Source organism: Choloepus didactylus, chromosome 7 (genome assembly GCF_015220235.1).
Source record: "Choloepus didactylus isolate mChoDid1 chromosome 7, mChoDid1.pri, whole genome shotgun sequence".
In the NCBI taxonomy this organism is placed as follows: domain Eukaryota; kingdom Metazoa; phylum Chordata; class Mammalia; order Pilosa; family Megalonychidae; genus Choloepus; species Choloepus didactylus.
In genome coordinates, this window is record NC_051313.1 from 63,057,091 (window position 1) to 63,075,916 (window position 18,826).

General features: G+C 36.9%; 1 protein-coding gene across 1 annotated transcript in view; it reads left to right on the top strand.

Moving 5' to 3' along the window:
- RRAGD (Ras related GTP binding D) overlaps positions 1 to 16,033 on the top strand; it is a 51,777-nt gene extending 35,744 nt beyond the window's left edge. Inside the window, exons 6-7 of the mRNA XM_037843946.1 lie at positions 7,279 to 7,427; positions 13,278 to 16,033. Of these exons, the coding sequence (XP_037699874.1) occupies positions 7,279 to 7,427; positions 13,278 to 13,429 (301 nt within the window). The 3' untranslated portion in view covers positions 13,430 to 16,033. The remainder of the gene's footprint in view (positions 1 to 7,278; positions 7,428 to 13,277) is intronic.
- Positions 16,034 to 18,826: the final 2,793 nt, after the last annotated feature.

An 18,826-nucleotide genomic window follows, 5' to 3' on the forward strand; every position in this document is an offset into this window, starting at 1 on the left:
TCCAGAGAGGCTGTACCATTCTACTTTCCCACTGACCGTGAACAAGTACATCCCTCCACATTTTGTCCAGCAGTTTTATCTTTCTTTTAAACTGTTTTGTTCACACACTATTCAGTCTGTCCTAAGTAAACAATCAAGGGTTCCTGGTATAATCATATAGTTATGCATTCACCGCTACAGTCTTTATGAGGACATTTCCATTTCTTCTGCAAAGAAAGAAGAGGGGAAAAAATGAATAAAACAATAAAAAAATAAAATGAAATGAAATAAAGGAGAAACAACACCACCACCAAGAATCCCATATCCCTCCCTTATGTCACCCTCTCATTGACATTTAGCTTTAGTATATTGCCTTTGTTACATTTCATGAAAGTATATTATAATTTTTCTGTTAACTGTAGACTCTAATTAACTTTGATTGTATTTTTCCATATACCATCCCATTTTCAACACCTTGCAGTGTTGACATTGATTTGTTCTCCTTCATGAAAAACTCATATTTGTACGTTTAATCACCATCATTGTCCACTCTAGGTTTCGCTTGGTTAGACAGTCCCAGTCCTTATCCTCTATCTTTACTTTTGGTGTCATACAAGCCCCTAGCCTTCCTCTTTCAGCCATACTTACACTCAGCTTTTTTCTGTGTACTTAGAATATTGTGCTACCTTCAGGGAGTATTGTGCTATCCATTTCTGGATCTTGACAATGAATCCTGTTGAATGTTCTTTACTCCTTCAGCATCAAATGCCCAGTCTTACCCTCTTTATGTCTCCTGATAACCTGTGTTCTCAACTTTAACTCTCATGGTTCACTCATTAATGTTAGTACATGGTAGTAATTCTCTCTCTCTCTCTCTCTCTCTCTCTCTCTCTCTCTCTCTCTCTCTCACCCTTACTGATAGTCTTCATTTCTACACTCTTCTCCAATTCTTTCGCTCTTGTCTTTTCCTATCTGCCTGGAGTGCTCCCTTTGTGCTCCCTTTGGTATGTCTTGTAAAGTAGGTCTCTTGTTCACAAACTCCCTCAGTGTCTGTTTGTCTGAAAATATTTTAAACTCTCCCTCATTTTTGAAAGACAATTTGTCAGATACAGAATTCTTGGTTGGCAGTTTTTCTCTTTCAGTATCTTAAATATGTCATACCACTGTCTTCTCACCTCTATGGTTTCTGCTAGGAAATCTGCATAGTCTTATTGAGCTTGCCTTATATGTGATGGGTCATTTTTCTCTTGCTGTTTTCAGAATTCTATGTTTGTCTTTGACATTTGACAATCTGATTAGTGAGTGTCTTGGAGTAGATCTATTTGGAGCTGTTCTGTTTGGAGTATGCTGCAGTTCTTAGATCTGTAATTTTGTCTTTCATGAGAGATGGGAAATTTTCAGTGTTTATTTCCTCCATTCTTTTTGCCCCTTTTCCCTTCCCTTCTTCTGGGACACCCGTGACATGTATATGCATGTGCTTCATGTGTCATTCAATTCCCTGAGACCCTGCTCGTATTTTTCCATTCTATTCCCTATCTGTTCTTTTGTGTGTAGGATTTCAGATGTCTTGTCCTCTAGTTCAGTAATACTTCCTTTTCCCCCTTCAAATCTGCTGTTGTAAGTCTCCTGTGTGTTTTTCATCTCTTCTATTGTGCCTTTCATTTCCATAAGTTCTTCCATTTTTTTATATTCATTTTATTGACATATATTCACACACCACGCATACAAAACAAATCGTACATTCGATTGTTCACAGTACCATTACATAGCTATACATTCATCACCAAAATTAATCCCTGACACCTTCATTACCCCATTTGTTTTTTCAAACTTTTATCTTTATATGCTTCATCTCTTTTGCCATATCCCTCTCTCAACTTTTGGATTTGAATTTTGAATTGATTTAGCATGTTTGTTTGAACATCTTTAATTAGTTGTTTCAACTCTTGTATCTCATTTGAAGTGTAAGTTTATTCCTTTGACTGGGATATACCTTCATTTTTCCTTGTGTGACTTGTAATTTTTGTTGGTGTCTAGGCATCTGGTTCCTCGATAAGAGGTCATTTTCACTATTTTACCTAGGGTTTTCTTGTTGGTTGGCATTGTTCTCTACCTGTTCTTTGGTGTTCAGTTCAACTTATTCCAGACCTCCAGCATGGCTTTTGTTTAACTGGTGAGGATTTTTCAGCTCTTATTATTCTGGTTCTTGCCCTGCCTTTATGGAACTTTTTTTTTTTTTTTTTTTTTTTTTTTGAGTGTCCATCCAGATATGATCGATTTTTGCAGACCAGAAAGGCCCAGGTCTCAGGAGGGAGGGTGTAATCAGTGTCAAGTTTCTTTGAGGATGAGACTGAGCAGGTTGCCAGACTTTCCTATGAGGCTTCTAGACTCGGTGCTTTTCCTATCCTGCCCAGCAGGTGGCGCTTGTCAGCCCCCAGCTTCCACTGGCATAAAGAGATGCTTTAATTCTCAGTAGACCCTGTCCCTGCCAGGGGCCGAGGGTGAGTCAGAAGCCAAGCTTAAGCTGTTTTTGTTCACTCCACCCCCACCCCGGCACTGGGGTCTGAATTCCGTGAGGGAGGGCAACCACTTGAGCTGAGCCCTACCCCTTTTTCTTGGGGAAGATATGCCCTTTGGGGAATTATCTCCTTCACTTGACTCTTTACTTTGTCTCTCAGACCTATCTTAACTCCACGCTTGCCTGGGTCAGCACTGACCATTGAAAATGTCTGAGGCTTTCTCTAATAAAGTGCTTAAAATAATTAAAAACAAAACAAAACAAAACAAAACAAATCCCCTTTTCTTGAGGCATAGCCCTTGTCTAGAATTCTGAGCTTGGCCGACTCTAAAAGCCTCTGCTTTTATTCATTTAATATTATTATTATTATTATTATTTTCTGTCAGCCCTGCCTCCTCTCTGCCAGGAGAGACCTCAGGGTTTCTTTCCTGCTTATTTCTGGTTTATCTGTGCTCGTAGCTTGTGTTCAGTAGTCCAGATTTGTTAATTAAAACCATACTTGGGGCTTGGTGAGCTACTGTCCCTTGCTCCTGGTAGAGACAGTTTCTTTTTCCCACAGGGAAGTGTTACAACTCAGCCTGCTGTGCCAGTGGAGGAGGGGCGCTAGGCTCCGTGGTTTGGGAGCTTTACTTACAGTTCACTGCCAACTTAGCTGTTCCACCCATTCCAGACTGTTGTACAAAGTATGTCATGGATGTCCCCCAAACAGTTGTTCTAGACAATTCTTGGCTATTTATTACCACTTATTTGATTTTAATACTTTTATTTTAAATGACTAAGACCTATAAATAACAATACTGTTTAGCATGCAACGGTAATAACAGTTATGGATGTTCATTGCATGTATTACGTCATTTAATTCTTGACTATTCCATGAAACAGGAATTACTATCCCCATTTTATAGATGGGGAAACTGACACTCAGAGTGGTTAAGTTTCTCACGCTACCAAAAAAGGATGAAACCAGGATTTGAACTTAGGTCTACTTGATTCTTGGTGCTTCTGCTGAAAAATCTGTTAACATATCATGATGTCATATACTTTTGTACTATGAATAAATATCTCAAATTACAACAGTTGTCATCTTTTGTTACAGGAAATAAGTGCTGGGCTATTATTAAATATACTTTTGATTTTCTTCTATTATGGGCAGCAGAGAATCATAAAATTAAGCAACATTATCTCTTTATTATCATTTTTTATTTGCTTTTCTTGCATTTTTAGAAAACAAATTGATGTACATTAAAATAATATAAACAAGGAGTGGGGAAAATTGTTCGTAGATATAGAAACATGTCTATGTAATTATAAATACGCTAAATGCGTGTTACACAGTATGAATGGGTGTGAACTAGTGTAGTCTATCTTATTAAGATGTCCAGGTGTTGCTGTGTGTTACGTTGGATCTTACATCCTTGATGAGGGAAAAGTTCTGTAAATTCTCCCTTAAAAAGTTAACCCTGAGTTCTTGTTCCTTTTGTTCCTCTTTCTTTTTACTTACTGGCTGTGACCTGCCTTGCATAGCCTCACAATCTTCCTCTTTCATTTTTTGCTGACAATTCTCTTTCTGTGTCTCTCTCCATTGTATGAAAATTCTTTTCCCACTCAGTTTAGATTCTCTTTTTAACTCTGCCTTACATGTACACATGTGTGTGGTTGTAGGTTATGTGCATATTTTGTACAACATACTTTTTTTAACCCTTTAAAGTGAATGTTTAATATATGTGCAGTGACCTTGCTAATCCAGGGTGTCATTCAAAATATGAAAGTCATACTCAGCTATGAAGCCCACGTGCCCATTTCTTTTTTGTTCGCTACTTTGTGCCCTTCCTCCATCATTTGACCAAGAGGAAAGACCAGCAGATTTGGGTGTGAATCCCTGCCCTAACTGTGACCATAAGCTAGTCATTTAACCTCAAGGGGCTTTTTTCTCTTCCTTATGAAACAGAAAAAAGTGATAACATACCTCACAGGATTGTAGTGAGGATGAAACATCAGAAACATCATTAGCTTCATAATATGCTTTCATCTGGTAGACCTTGGATTAAAGTAGTTGCCATTATGGTGGTCATTATCATCATCATCGTCATCGTCATCACTACCATCTGGCTTTAGAGATAGACCTTATTTTCCAAGATTACTACTCTGTAGTATTCTATTAATTTAAACAGTGAATGACCTTGAAATAGTCTTGAAAGCTGAATGTACCCTGATTATAGTCTAGATTACTGTTGTAATCAAATACAATAAACAATACAATTAATCTGCCACATATTTAATGATGTGCATAATCATTATTGTGCCATAGGGTAATTAGGAGTGGTAAGTTGTTCATGTAAATGATGTTAATCAGAGTTACTTTTTTGCCAAGCTAAAATAAACATGGGGAGGGAGGGTGTTGGGAGGAGGAAGAAGCTGAGCTTTGCTGTGAGATTGTTTTCCTGCGGTACAGTGCAGTGTTCCTGAAAACTCACTGGGTTCAGTAAGAACCAGTCTGGGTCACAGGTAGGGCTTTGGCTCCGGGGTTTCATCATTTGTTTCATCATTTGTGAGCCAGCCCAGGTAACCTGCAGGGGGCGGGATTGTCTGCCAGAGCCTGTGGCCCTCATTAGGCAGTGGAGGAAGCAGGTGGCCCTGTAGCATCTGCTCGGTGGAGACTGCAGACCCGAGAAGCAGGTGACCTGATTCCTCAGGGGTTCTGCTCAGGAATCTCAGCTGAGGTTCTGCTGTGGCTGATCAGCTTTATACACACACAGATAATACACACTTTAAAATATGTTCTGTCTTCATATGTTTGCATTGCTTTGTGGATGAAAACTTAAGTAGTAGATAACCCATAATCTCACTACCTAGAGACAGTCACAATTAACATTTTTATATATTTTGTTCTTTTATGTGTGTGTAATTTTAAGGATAATGAAATCATTTTGTATATTTAATTTTATATCCTGTTTTTTTTTCCATTTAATATCGCCTAAGAACTTTCCTGAGTTTTTAAACTTAATGTGTTAATAAATAGTATTGTATCTATATAATATTGTATTAACTTGGAAATTTTAAATGCAAATTTTTTCATTGGGTAAAATTTTTTTAATATTTCAATTTATTGCTCTCAGGGCAAGCAAAATTCAGTCTAAAAAGCAGTAGGTTAAAAAAGTGCTAAGGAAGTTTAGAATTCTGTTAAAGCATCTTTGACACCTGAGATCTAACATTTCTAAAAGATTTTTTTAAGGTTTTCGTAGGTTATAGTGGGCTGAATCCTCTTTTTAAAAACTAACTTCCGTGTTGTTTTTCAGTAGTCGTCTATAAGCCAGTTTAAAATACTCTCAAAGGTAGAAACCCTCATTTCCTTTAAAATACTCTACAATTCAGGCTTTTCATTAAATCTGGCTTGCCACCCTGTCCCATTATGGAAAATGACATTCACAATATTAAGAGCATTGACTCTGCAATTAGATGGATGCAGTTTGAGTCCCGGCTCTATGCCATTCTTCAGCTTTAGCAAGTTACCCTATTGTTCCCCAGCTTCAGTTTTCTAAATACCCAGCTTAGAGGATTCTTGGGCCAGACAGTGGATAATGGGTGGTTAGGATTTGGAATGAAGCCTGCCATTGCTATCTCTTATTAGGCAAAAATGATATGGTTTAGCACCAGCTAAATTATTGTGCTGCATTAATAAGGTTCAGAACCAATTCTTATAGGGCCAAATTTCTGGTCAGTTATTCATAAATTAGAAAGTAAAGATAAATCAGAAAATTTATTTACAGCTTCAAATCAGGGGAAAAGGTATAGGGAAGTGCTCCTTTACCTGTGAGGAATGATACTTTATTCTGTGATTACATCATTGTCTTCAGAGGGTCCAGTTTTGATGATTAAGGTAATAATAATAATCATAGCAGGTAACATTCATTGTGCATTTTCTATGTTTTTGGCACTGTGCTCAGTGCTATAAATCTTATTTAATTCTCATTACAAAACTAATTACTCTTAATATGCAAATGAGGAAATTGAGGATCAAAGAAGTTATGCAACTTGTACAAGCTCACATATTAAGAGAGCTAGAATTCAAACTGAGGTCATCTGTGTCTGCAGACCATTTGTTACCTTAAATAGACCAGTATATTTAAAATATAAACTTCTTTTTTACCATTGCAAATCTATAGAAAGAATAGTACAATGAATTCCCGTATTCCTTTTGCTGGGATTCACTAATTTTTACCTATTTGCCATATTTAATCAGCAAATTTAGCATGGTTACATTTCTATATTATCAAATATTTTAGTCCCCATTCATATTTTACTAGTGGTCCCAGTTCTATCTTTTATAGCAATTTCCCCCCCATGTAGGATCTAGTCCATCATTTGGCTGTTATGTCTCTTCAGGCTCCTTTGATTTGGAACTGTTCTTTAGCCCTTTTTTCTTTCATCAGATGATGCCTTTGACATCCTGGTTATTCTATTATGAGAAAACAAGAAACCCCTGTGGTCCATGCAAGGGGGAAGAACTAACCTCCGCCCCTCACCTGTGTTCCTCAGTTGCCTGGAGAGTTGCCCTCCTTCCGCAACAGCCACTCGTGGTCTCAGTAGAAAAGGGGCTGTCATACAGTATGTGTATTCTTGTGATTGTGTGTTTCTGAGATCTTTTGCTGAAAGGCACTGTAAGTGTCAGCTACTTATCGTTATCATCATCATTCTGTGTTAAAGTTGGTCTCTGTCACTGGGTTATAATTTCTAATTCTTTCTCAATAGTCAAACACATTTTGGTTTCTGTCCCCATTTAGTCTCAAAGAAGATGGAGCAGGAACCCCCTATGACAAGGAATCAACAGCGATTATAAAGCTAAATAATACAACAGTTCTTTATTTAAAAGAGGTGACAAAGTTCCTGGCTCTTGTTTGCTTTGTCCGAGAGGAAAGCTTTGAAAGAAAAGGTAATTTTTTGTTTCAATTTAGAGTAATACTGCCTTTATTGCTTGTTGAATGTGTCCATATGGCAGCATGCCCCTTACAGCTTGCAGACTTGAGTCTTACTTCTGGGATAAGGGAAGGCCTGCCCTCTTAACCCACAGTTGGACAAGGTAGAAGTGGAACCAAATGATTCTCCCAGGGGCCTTAGCTTTTCTGTGAGTGAAGCAAGTTGGAGCCTTGTTGCCAGGCAGTCACGTCTTTTGACAGGGAGAGAACTCCCCAAGCCTACCTCGAGGGTGGAGGCTTCCACACCTTCTGATCATGCGACCATTTGTCCTAACCATGTAACAGGCCTCAGGAAGCATGAAAGCTAGACAGTATGTAACTTCTGTTAACCTTCCTGTACCCTGAGGAACTCAAAACACAGGCATCATTTTTCCAAAAATGGGGAAAAAATGATTGTGCTTAACCTTACATAATTTTAGGACCAAATAGAGCTTTATTTAAAAACAAAAGCAATTTAACCTTAAAAAGATCTTATTCCACCCCTACCCCCTTGAACCCTAAACTGGAAAATAGTGGCGTGTTGACCTGGTCAGGGAATTTTGCCTAATAGTTACAGTATGGTTTATCCATTCAGGAGATAAAGAAATTTCCAGCAAAATGGCCGTGTTTACTGAAATAGTTCCTCTCTTCCCCATAAGCAAGTTAATTATAAAAATATTTTGAGCATTTAGAAAAGTATAAAGGACACAATAAAACCACTCAATTTTACCATTTAGAGCTGAAATCCATGTTGAATTTCTGGGATTTTTTTTTTTCCCTTCGAATAAAATTGGGGCCATATTGTCTATATTGTTTTATATCCTGTTTTTTCTTGATATTATATGATGAAAAATGTACTAATTCATTTGCCATGAAAATAAAATTTAGATTTTTATTGTTATCACAAAAGTAATATATGCATTTAGAAAACTTAGAAATAATAAGCAAAAAAGAAAATTATTGATAAATCATTTATTCAGGTAATCACTCTTAACATTTCCTATACACTTCCTAGCCTTTTTCCTGTATATATGCATTTTTTAAAACTATGAAATAAGTTATTTATTGTAGACATCTTTTTAGTTCAATATATCTTCTTTTACTATACTACATCATTTCGATGATTCTGTTACATTCTTTGATTGTTATACATTTATATAGCTTCTAGACTGCAGTGTTATAAATAATACTGTGATGACCTTTGTACTAAATATTTTGCATGCGTCTTTGGTTATTTCCTCTGGAAAAACTTAAGTAGAATTACTTCGATCCATGTTTTTGTGGCTTCTGATGCATATTACCAAAGGATTTTTATGGGTTTTTGCTGCTAAGAGAAAAAAATAGTCTTTTTTTCTGCATTCTTATCAATTTGGGATATTAGCATTTATTAAATGGATAATTAAAAACTGGTGTAATTAAATTTGCATTCCCTTCTTAGTTGAAGCTGTGTATTTTCCTGTGCTATTACCAACCAAATTGACTTTTGTGTCCTTTGCCCTCAAAACTTTTAATTAAATAGTGTTAATCTTTTACTCCTTATTTTCATCTTGCTGAAAGCTAGGACAGATCATATAATAGATTCGTGGGATTTTGAAGATAGAGGGACCATACCTGTTTCATTTTACAGATGATTTGACCTTTCCTGAGGTCACACCACCAGTTTATGGAATTCAGGGCTAAAGATTCCTGGGCAATTCTATGTATAGGAGTCTGGTTTTTTTCTTTAAACCATTCCACATATTCCCTTGGTTAAAGTTATTTCCAGAATTTATTGGTGAGTAATATTTCATGTAGATTTTGGAAGCTAAGGAAAATAAAAGTAATACAACAAAGTAAGTACGACTATAGCCTAAAAGCCATTTAGGGTGGCTGGTCCCAAAGTTTAGGGCATGTTAGAAGCAACTTCAAGAGCTTGTTGAAAAGATAGATTCCCAGGCCTGTCTGATTCAGTAGGTCTGAGTTGAGCCTTGGAGTTTGTTTTTTAATAAGCACGTCAGATGATTCTAATGTCAGCAGTCCTCAGACTAATCTTTGAGAACATGGATTTGAAGAAAGAGAGGACATAGATTTTACCAGGCCCCTGAAATGAGTTGATTTTCATAATCAGGTGCTAAGTTAGGTACCAAATTTCCTGGGTGCTAAGGCAGAAAAGGTAACATGAATTTATATAACTTTGAATAAATATATTTTCATGGGACTAGATTATTTTTAAAAAACTTTATTTTGTACAGAAAACTTGCAAAAACAGTACAGAGTTTTCCTATACCCCTTATTCAGCTTCTGCTAATGTTACCATCTTACATACATGCCCAGTTATCAAAACCAGGAAATTAACATTGGCACAATACTATCAACCAAACTACAGACCTTATTCAAATTTCACCTGTTTTTCCACAAATAGCCTTTTTCTGAATCCCAAATTGATTTATTTTTCCTAGTCTGCTCCAGTCTGTGACAGTTCCTGTCTTTCATGACTTTGTCACTTTTGAAGAGTACTGATCATTTATTTTGTAGAATTTGGGTTTGTCTGATGCTTTCACAAAATTGGAAAGAGATTATGCCTTTTGTCAGAAATACCACAAAGAAATGATGCTGTGTCCTTCTCAGTGCTCCATATCAGGGGATTCATGATGTTGACATGCCTTATTACTGGTGATGTGAACCTTGATCATTTGGGTAAGCAGTGTTTTTCCATAAAGTTACTGTAAAACGGGCATTTTTCCATGAAGTTATTAGCTTTCCCTTTGTAGTTAATGGATACTTTCAAACTATGCAAATCCTGTTTCTCCTCAGATTTTTGCCCACTGATTTTAACATCAGTCAGTGATTGAAAATAAATTTAAGCAGGAATTTATTATGTGCATCGTTGGTAAGTCATTCTTAAACACATAGGTGGGCTCATTTCTGATAAGAGGCAGATTTTGTAGACTTTATTAAACTATAAATCTATGTATTAGTTTTAATTTTTTTAATCTTATAACTAAGTAAGTGGACAGACTTAATGTTTAATGCCATAATTTTTAACTTGTTAAAACAGGTTTTGCCCAGGACTGAGAGGATTCCAGGGACTTTCAGTGCTAAAACTAAAGTCCTGAGTAAACTGGGATGAGTTGGTCACCCTAGCTGTCATTCCTTGTCTTTAAAAAGAACTTAATGCTTGTAAATGTGTGGAGTAGTTTGATTGCTTTGTTTGTTGTGGCTTGATTCTCAAGTGTCCTGGAGTCCTATTGATGCTGATAATCAGTGCTTTCTGATTAGCTCTTCCTCATGCCTCATTCTGAGTTCTCACTAATGATCTCTGTGGCTGCTTTGGCAGAAAGTAGAGGATTGAAAGCAGGTGCAGAGTTCTCCTCTTCGCTGCCTGTTATAATCACCTTGGGAGGGGGGCAGTTAAAAGAGACAGATATGTGGGCCTTATGCCAATCAATTAGAATAGAATTCCTGGGAGAGAGGCCTGGGCTTTAATTTTTTAAAAGTTCCCTCAGTTTTAATGTACAGCCAGCGTTGAGAACCAGTGAGCCAGAGCAGGATGTGGCATGGGATGGCTTTAACTGTGTATGGTCTTGTGTATTCTATTCTTGTTTCTGTTCTTACATTGTCAACTGCTTTTAATGAAAGGTATTGTAACTGAGAAATTAAGAATTAACAAATAATTAGGATGACTGAATCATTATATAGATGCCTTTTCCTTACTTTCTAGTATGTTGTAGAATAGCCAAAAAGAAATACCTGGAATTACTGAAACCATTGAACTGTAACCTAGATGCCTTGATCTTTGATGATTGTGTAACTATATAATCTGTATCTTGTGACTGTAAAATCCTTGTGATTGGCCCCACCTGTACCACCTTGCCTATTTTACATTAGTCTTATGATCACAAAAGACAGCTCCTAATGTTTATTAATGAACTTGAGTCAGCCTAGAACTAACTCCCCAAATCCTAAGTTACCTTACTAGATGGAGCTGGATCTAACCAAGATTGGCCCACCTGACATGTGCAGTAGCTTAGACTTTAACCTATAAGTGACTTGTACGTCATTATAATACTAAAAATCACATCAATCATCGTATTAAGGCCACCATTTTCTTACGTACATTCTGTGACTAAGCATGCAATCAGTCTGCACATGCTCAATAATTAGATCATCTCTAACTTCATCATCTCTAGTCTTTATACTCATTCTCCTAAAACCTGCCTGTTTTTTGATACTTTAAAACTGTCACAGTTACTGCAGTTTGGGAAGACAGTCTGGACTAATAGGCTATCTGTTCTCCTTGCTTCACATAAAAATAAACCCTTTCTCCTTTTGAAACCCTGGTGTCATAGATTGGCTGTTAGGCTCATTGGGCGTAGAACCCTATCAGTATCAGTATTTCATTAAGCATTTTATAAATGCTTACTTTCTTTGATAACCTAAGTTGTTGTAAACTTTTACTTTTTTACCTTTAAAACTCCAAATGCAGTAAGATTGCTGTTAAGTTTTAAAATATGCATAGATGAGTAAGTTAAGTTTGTCAAGAATTATTAATAGAATGTCTCTGAAATTTCCCAAGTTAGTATTTAATTGCCCCCTTCCCATTGATCCATTTCTTTTACTTAGGCCAAAATATCTTTTTCTTCCTAGGGCAGTTTATTGCACATAGAGGCAGAGAATTTTGAGTTTATTCTCACATCTCATCCAGATTCCCACAGAATAAAACCATATTTTTTTTTTGATCCTTTGTTATTTCTATTATTTTTCCTTCTCTTGACTCATTAGTCTTTTCTTGAGGAAATAATCTTCTAAATTTACTGCAATTATGGTCCGCTGTTGTTACAGTAGCAGCAGAGGCCCCTTCCCTGTAGATTTTCCTGCTCTTGGAAGCTGAGGTGATATTTCACCCCCAGTGCACTTGCAGTTGTATGACTAGTTTGAAGAATTTCACTCCTTGACTGGAATTCCAATTTTTTCTTTGGCTGGGGCTCTGGAAGCATCACCTGACTGGATGGAAATAATTGTTCGTCTGTGGGAAAATAACTTAGTTATTTTAATTAGTTTAAAGTTAGTAAATAGAACCAACCACCTTGTCCTGATTGGTGTAAACAATTAACGTTCCTATCAATGTTCTTACAAACTCATGGTGATGATGAAAATGCACTCCATTACAATGTATTTCCTCAAGATCTCAGATTACCTTTTATTCTATTATATTTTCGTACCACCAAATTATTTCTGAAAACACAAAAAAGATTCTCCTCCACCATTTCTCCATTTAAAATTTATGTAATACTGAAAAGCCGGGAGTGTCGTTGACTTGAATTTCTGGCTTGGAGTTGACAAGGGGTAACTGTTACCCCTCTAAAATCAGGTTTCAGTGCTTAAGACATTAGCTTAAATATAGTAGATATTTTAATATTGATTGATACAGTGGCTTTGAAATCTCAGCCATACTCCTCATCAGAGTCTGCCCTCACTCAGGGTCAATTTAATAACACCTTTTGGAAAGAAAATTGTAATAAATATTTCATTAAAGATGTATCTGAATTGTAAGAAATCCTTCATTCCAAATCATAAAAAAATGTGCAGTTCAGTGGTTCTTCAAATTGATTGCGTCACAGATATCTTTGAAAATTTGATACATACTCTGGAATCTTGCCTCAGAAAAAATGTATGTCACAAGACTGCCTGCAGTTGCTGGAGCCCAGCTGTGGATCTGCTAGGGATCTGTGCACTTTCAGTTAGGGCCACTCCTCTACCGCCTCCTACTTGCTAGTTTTGACCATGACATGAAAAGGCAGAGATTATTTCTGTGACAAGTATAAGGATATTTTTGTTCTCTTTTCCAGGGCTTATTGACTATAATTTTCACTGCTTCCGGAAAGCCATCCATGAAGTATTTGAGGTGAGAATGAAAGTGGTGAAATCACGAAAGGTTCAGAATCAGCTGCAGAAGAAAAAAGGAGTCACCCCTAATGGGACCCCTAGAGTGCTGCTGTAGGTGACGTTGCAGCAACATCTTTTGAAATGAGATCTTTATGATGAGGCTGCTGCACTGTGTTGCACTACAGGAAGAGGAAGGAGTTGACATGACATGGATCTGTTAAAAATATTCCTGCAACCCACTCAATCTTCTCTTTTTTAAATAAAGTAAGCACTTTGAAGCAAAAACTTGTATATTAATGAAGTGAAATCCACTGTAATTTCATTATACAAATGTAAACTTTTTGGTCTGTATTAAGAAAAATCACATGTAAGAACTACCAGGAACTGTACATATTTTGCACTTTTTCATGTTTTTTTCTCATTGAACTGAACTTTGATAAAACTACTTTTCTAAGCTTTTTTCTGTACTTGGTGTCAAGGACATGCATATTGTAGTCTGTATACATAAGGCAATCAGAAGTTAAAAAATGATACATCGGCAGTGACTTTTTATAAACATGGGAATATTTGCTACCAATTATTTAAAAGAAAACATTTTTCAGTGGAGCTGGAACAGACTGGGGCAGCAAGCTCCAGTAGCAATAAGAACTGTCCTGTTTATAATGGTGTAAACAGGAGTTTTGTAGAATAATAATAGCACCGAACTTATCTAAAAATTTCTAGCCGTCGCAGTGCTTCCCTAATCAACAATTTTTATGAAGCTCTTTACCTCAGCACACATCTCTACAATCACTTTATACAGAGAGGTTGTTTCTTTTTGCTGCATTACTGTTTTTTAGAACCTTTGGGACCAGATTTCTAAAATACTGCTGACCATTGTAGAGAAATGAATATTGCTGAAATGCAGGGTTTCTGGAGGGTTTTCTGTACATGCACCAGGAGCAAAAGTAATGTCAGAGGCCAAAAAGTTTCCCAAATGTAGGTGATTGGCAACTGCAGACTAAAAAATACAATATACAATTCTGTATTTTTGGCCCCTGTGAAATGGGCTTATTGTTGTGCTACATTTAATATGTTCATTCAGGGCTATTTTCTTATTGCTGCATGACACAGTGAATGGAGCAAGTCTTGGATCTCCACCACAGAGCTTAATCCTATCAGGCACATTGTCACTTCTTAGTTTCCTTTTCATCTGCAGTAGTGTGCCTCATGTGCTCCATCCCCCCCACACACATTATGATTGAACTCATGAAGCTCAGCTTGCCACCAGCACACTCTTTAAGGCTGAATTGCCATCCCAGAAAACCCCTAGTGGTCAGTTGGAAAAGGGACGTCCATGGGAGGCATTACAATTAGCTGGGCATTTGTTTCTGAAATTCTTTCACTTACGTTTACTTTAGACTAACAGGGAAATTAAAAGACTCCTAAATCTGTCCCCACTCCAATTCATTCCAAGTAGATTATTCTTTGGCCATCCCAAAGGTCAGTGCCCTAAGGCGTGCATGTGGGGCATTAGAAAATAATTTTGTTCTGTTCTGTTTTAGCAGAGCCTCCTAGGGACATTAAAGCTGGACCAAGCGAAATGTATGATGTCCCTAAAGTAACTTGTCCTTGAAATTCTCTCACTTCTGTCTGTGACTCCTTTCCATCTTCTCTCTTCCCTTTCCCCAAGTCTTATTCCTTCAAAGCTGGTAACTGAAATTGAAGGCGGTAACTGATTGGAGCTTAAGGTTTGAGCCCTCCCAAGGGTCTATGCATTTTGGAAGGAGATTTCTAAAAATCAGTAAGATGCCCTAACGCCCTTCCACATGATTCCTACTCAGGAACCTGGGTGGGTAGGAACCCAGGGTTCCAGGGAAGGCTTTTCCCTAATTTCCAGAGCTATACCCTGTTGGATCTTTGCCAACAAGCCTAACACACACAGGTTATTCTTGTAATGTAATTCTCTAATACTTTTTTACAGAATGTTTTCCTTTGAATAATCAAAGAATCGGTTTTCTAATGTGAATTTATCCTCAAGATAGAGACACTTGCCTATCTGGTAAATTACACAATCCTTAGGTATATTTATTATTGTAACAAGGTGGAGCTTCCATTTTTCAAGCTGGGTATATGATGGATTTTTGTTAAAATGTGCCTTAAAAGCCTATTACTTCAAGAATAAATGATCCTTTGGGGGAAAGGCAAAAATAATCCTATAGCATAGGACCCAAGTTCATGGTAGTGAGTGTGCTCTTTAATTAATCAGACACTAATAAAATACAGATTACTGCCTCAAACCTGTAAGTGTGACGATGACCTTGTACTTAAAGGGAAATGTAGGAGTTATGTCTAAGTGTTCAGTTTTTCAGGTCTGTGCTGTTGGATTACACAATCTCTGGTCCTTTTGCATTTTATTTTGATATGGGAGTTAGCTTACTACAATATGTATGACCGCCTTTAGGTCTCAGATCTAATGTCCTAAATACGAAGCCCAAATCATGGCTACAATGACTGCACTAGAGCATATTTACTTGTTTTCAAAGGTTGAGAACTTGACCTGCCTATTTCTATATCAGGGCGGTTCTTTGCCTTTGGAGTGAGTTAGAAAATTGGTGTAGATGTGAGGGTATGTTTGTGAATTACAATCTCTGGTTATTTTCAGTGATATAATTAATGTATATGATCAGGGTGGAATGTTTTTGAAGAAATATAAATAAACAAGATGATATTCACAGTACCATTTTGTGAACATAATATATTTTGGACCCTTAAATATGAAATGACTGAGACCACAGCAATATTGGTATATACGGGTTATAATGCTAACTCTGAAACATACTCCAGAAAAACAGCTGCACTGTCTTGATTATTAAATTCTGGTGTGCATTCAACTTATTTGGACTGCATTTGACTTGTAATCAATACTATTGCATTTTACCTTAAGCAGTACAGCATTTATAAGCATTGTTAAACCATTGTTTTCAAGAATGTTAACTGCAAGTTTAGAAGCATGGGCCACATGTTCATGATTTGGTAAGGCTCTTATTTTATTTCAAGTATATTCATAACTAAGCTTTCTGGGAGCAGAATGATTTTTTTGGTGAAAAGGAAGTATGGCCTTTATTTGTGAGGTAACGTATATGTGTATCACTGCTTCATTGATAAAATTTACTCAGATTAACCAACTCTCATTTTATGGAAGTGAGGATAAATTACAAGTTGAAATTACACTTTTATTATTTTTAAAACCTTTTTTCTCCGTATTTTTTTTATTAAATTCAGTTTTATTGAAATACATTCACACACCATACGATCATCCATGATATACAATCCACTGTCCACAGTATGATAACATAGTTATGCGTTCATCACCACAATCTATCTCTGAACATTTTCCTTACATCAGAAAGAACCAGAACAAGAATAAAAAATAAAAGTGAAAAAAAACTCCCAAATCATCCCCCCATCCCACCCCATTTGTCCTTTAGTTTTTATCCCCATTCCTCCACTCATCCATACACTAGATAAAGGGGGTGTGATCCACAAGGTCTTCACAATCACACTGTCACCCCTTGCAATCTACATTATTATATAATTGTCTTCAGGAGTCCAGACTGCTGGGTTGGAGTTTGGTAGCTTCAGGTATTTACTTCTAGCTATTCCAATACATTAAAGCCTAAGAGGTGTTATCTATATAGTGCATAAGAATGTCCACCAGAGTGACCTCTCGACTTCATTTGGAATCTCTCAGCCACTGAAACTATTTCGTCTCATTTTGCATCCCCCTTTTGGTCAAGAAGATACTCTCAGTCCCACGATGCTGGGTCCACATTCATCACTGGGAGTCATACTCTGCATTGCCAGGGAGATTTACACCCCTGGGAGTCGGGTCCCACGTAGAGGGGAGGGCAGCAGGTTCACCTGTCGAGATGGCTCAGAGAGAGAGAGGGCCACATCTGAGCAACAAAGAGGTACTCGGGGAGACTCTTAGGCACCATAATATACAACTTTAGACTCTCCTTTGTGGTAATGAGCTTCATAAGGGCAAGTCCCATGCTCGAGGGCTCAGCACATCAAACCGCCAGTCCCAATGTTTGTGACAACATATGCTAGGGGATCAGCATCTCAAAAGTTTAGAGATAGGCCTTACAACTCAGGGATAGAGTTAACTGCTGTAAGAGCTTACAGTCTAGGGACTATTACAATTATTGTGTCCACGTAAGGCTATGTTCTAAGATTCAATTCTGAGTTTACACATTGTAGTTAGTCCATATTGGTGAGTCATCATCCCTCTCACCATGTTTTCTCCAACACTTTTACTCCTATATATATATTTTCCTACAATTTTATAGAGTTATATTCACATACCATACATTTATCCACAGTGTACAGTCAGTTGTTCATGGTATCATCATAAAGTTGTACATTTATCACCACAATCAGCATTTGAACATATTGACTACTACAAGAAAAATTGTTTTTTTTTTAGCAATAAGAAAAAATGATAAAAAGAAAAATAACATGTCATACAATACAATATACTACTAAGGACAGCAAATAACACCACTACCAAGAATCCCATATTACTCCCCTATATCCCCTTCTCATATACATTCAGCATTGGCGTATTGCATGTGGGAAAGCAAATGAATGTCAACCATGTAGAAATTTGAAAAAGGGATGGTATTCAGGAAAAAACATAAAGCAAACTGGAGTCTATGGTCAACAGTAACATTGTAATATACCTCCATCTCCATATTTTTGATGGGGCATGCCTATTAGGAACATAGAAGAATTAACTGTTACTTCAGTAAACTTCAGTTATTCATTCTTGTTGCTCTGGCCCTAAACCCTAGTCATCTGGAAATTCTTTTCCTAATATCCACCCTATCATTCATTCCTTTGCCTAGTAAGATTCCACTCTACAATGGCTTTATATAAAAACAGATCCTCTAAGTTCTTAAAGAGGGCTGGCATCAGATTTTACATTTAAATATGGTATCCTGCTTTGAATCCTGATCTGAAATAATTATTTCCAAGATTTTTATTAGTAGTGATGTTTAATAGAAAGAAAATGATGTCTTTAATAGAATTATTTAATAATAATAGATAATACTGATTGAGTGCATACACTATGCCAGGCACTTAAAAAGAAGTGCTTTTACATAACTAATCCTCACAAACCCTAAGAAGTAGGTACTGTTATCAGTCCCATTTTACAGATGAGTCAGTTGAGGCCAAAGAGATGAAATAACTTGGCAAAGATTATGTAGCTATTAAGAGGTAAGGCCACACTGTCTCTCAACCACTACCCTCTCCAAATGTCTCCTTAAAAATCCTCATGTCAACAAATACCAAGTTTAGGACTTAACTGCTTTATGGGCTCATGAAGGCTTAAATGCTGGGATGTTTAAAAAGAAATACCTATTTTTAGAGGTCCCTCGCGTGTTTGTAGAACTGTTAGGAGCAGTCTTCTAAACATACAGAGAAGAAAGTCATCAAAGATTGTTTTTTTTTTTTTTTCTTCCTA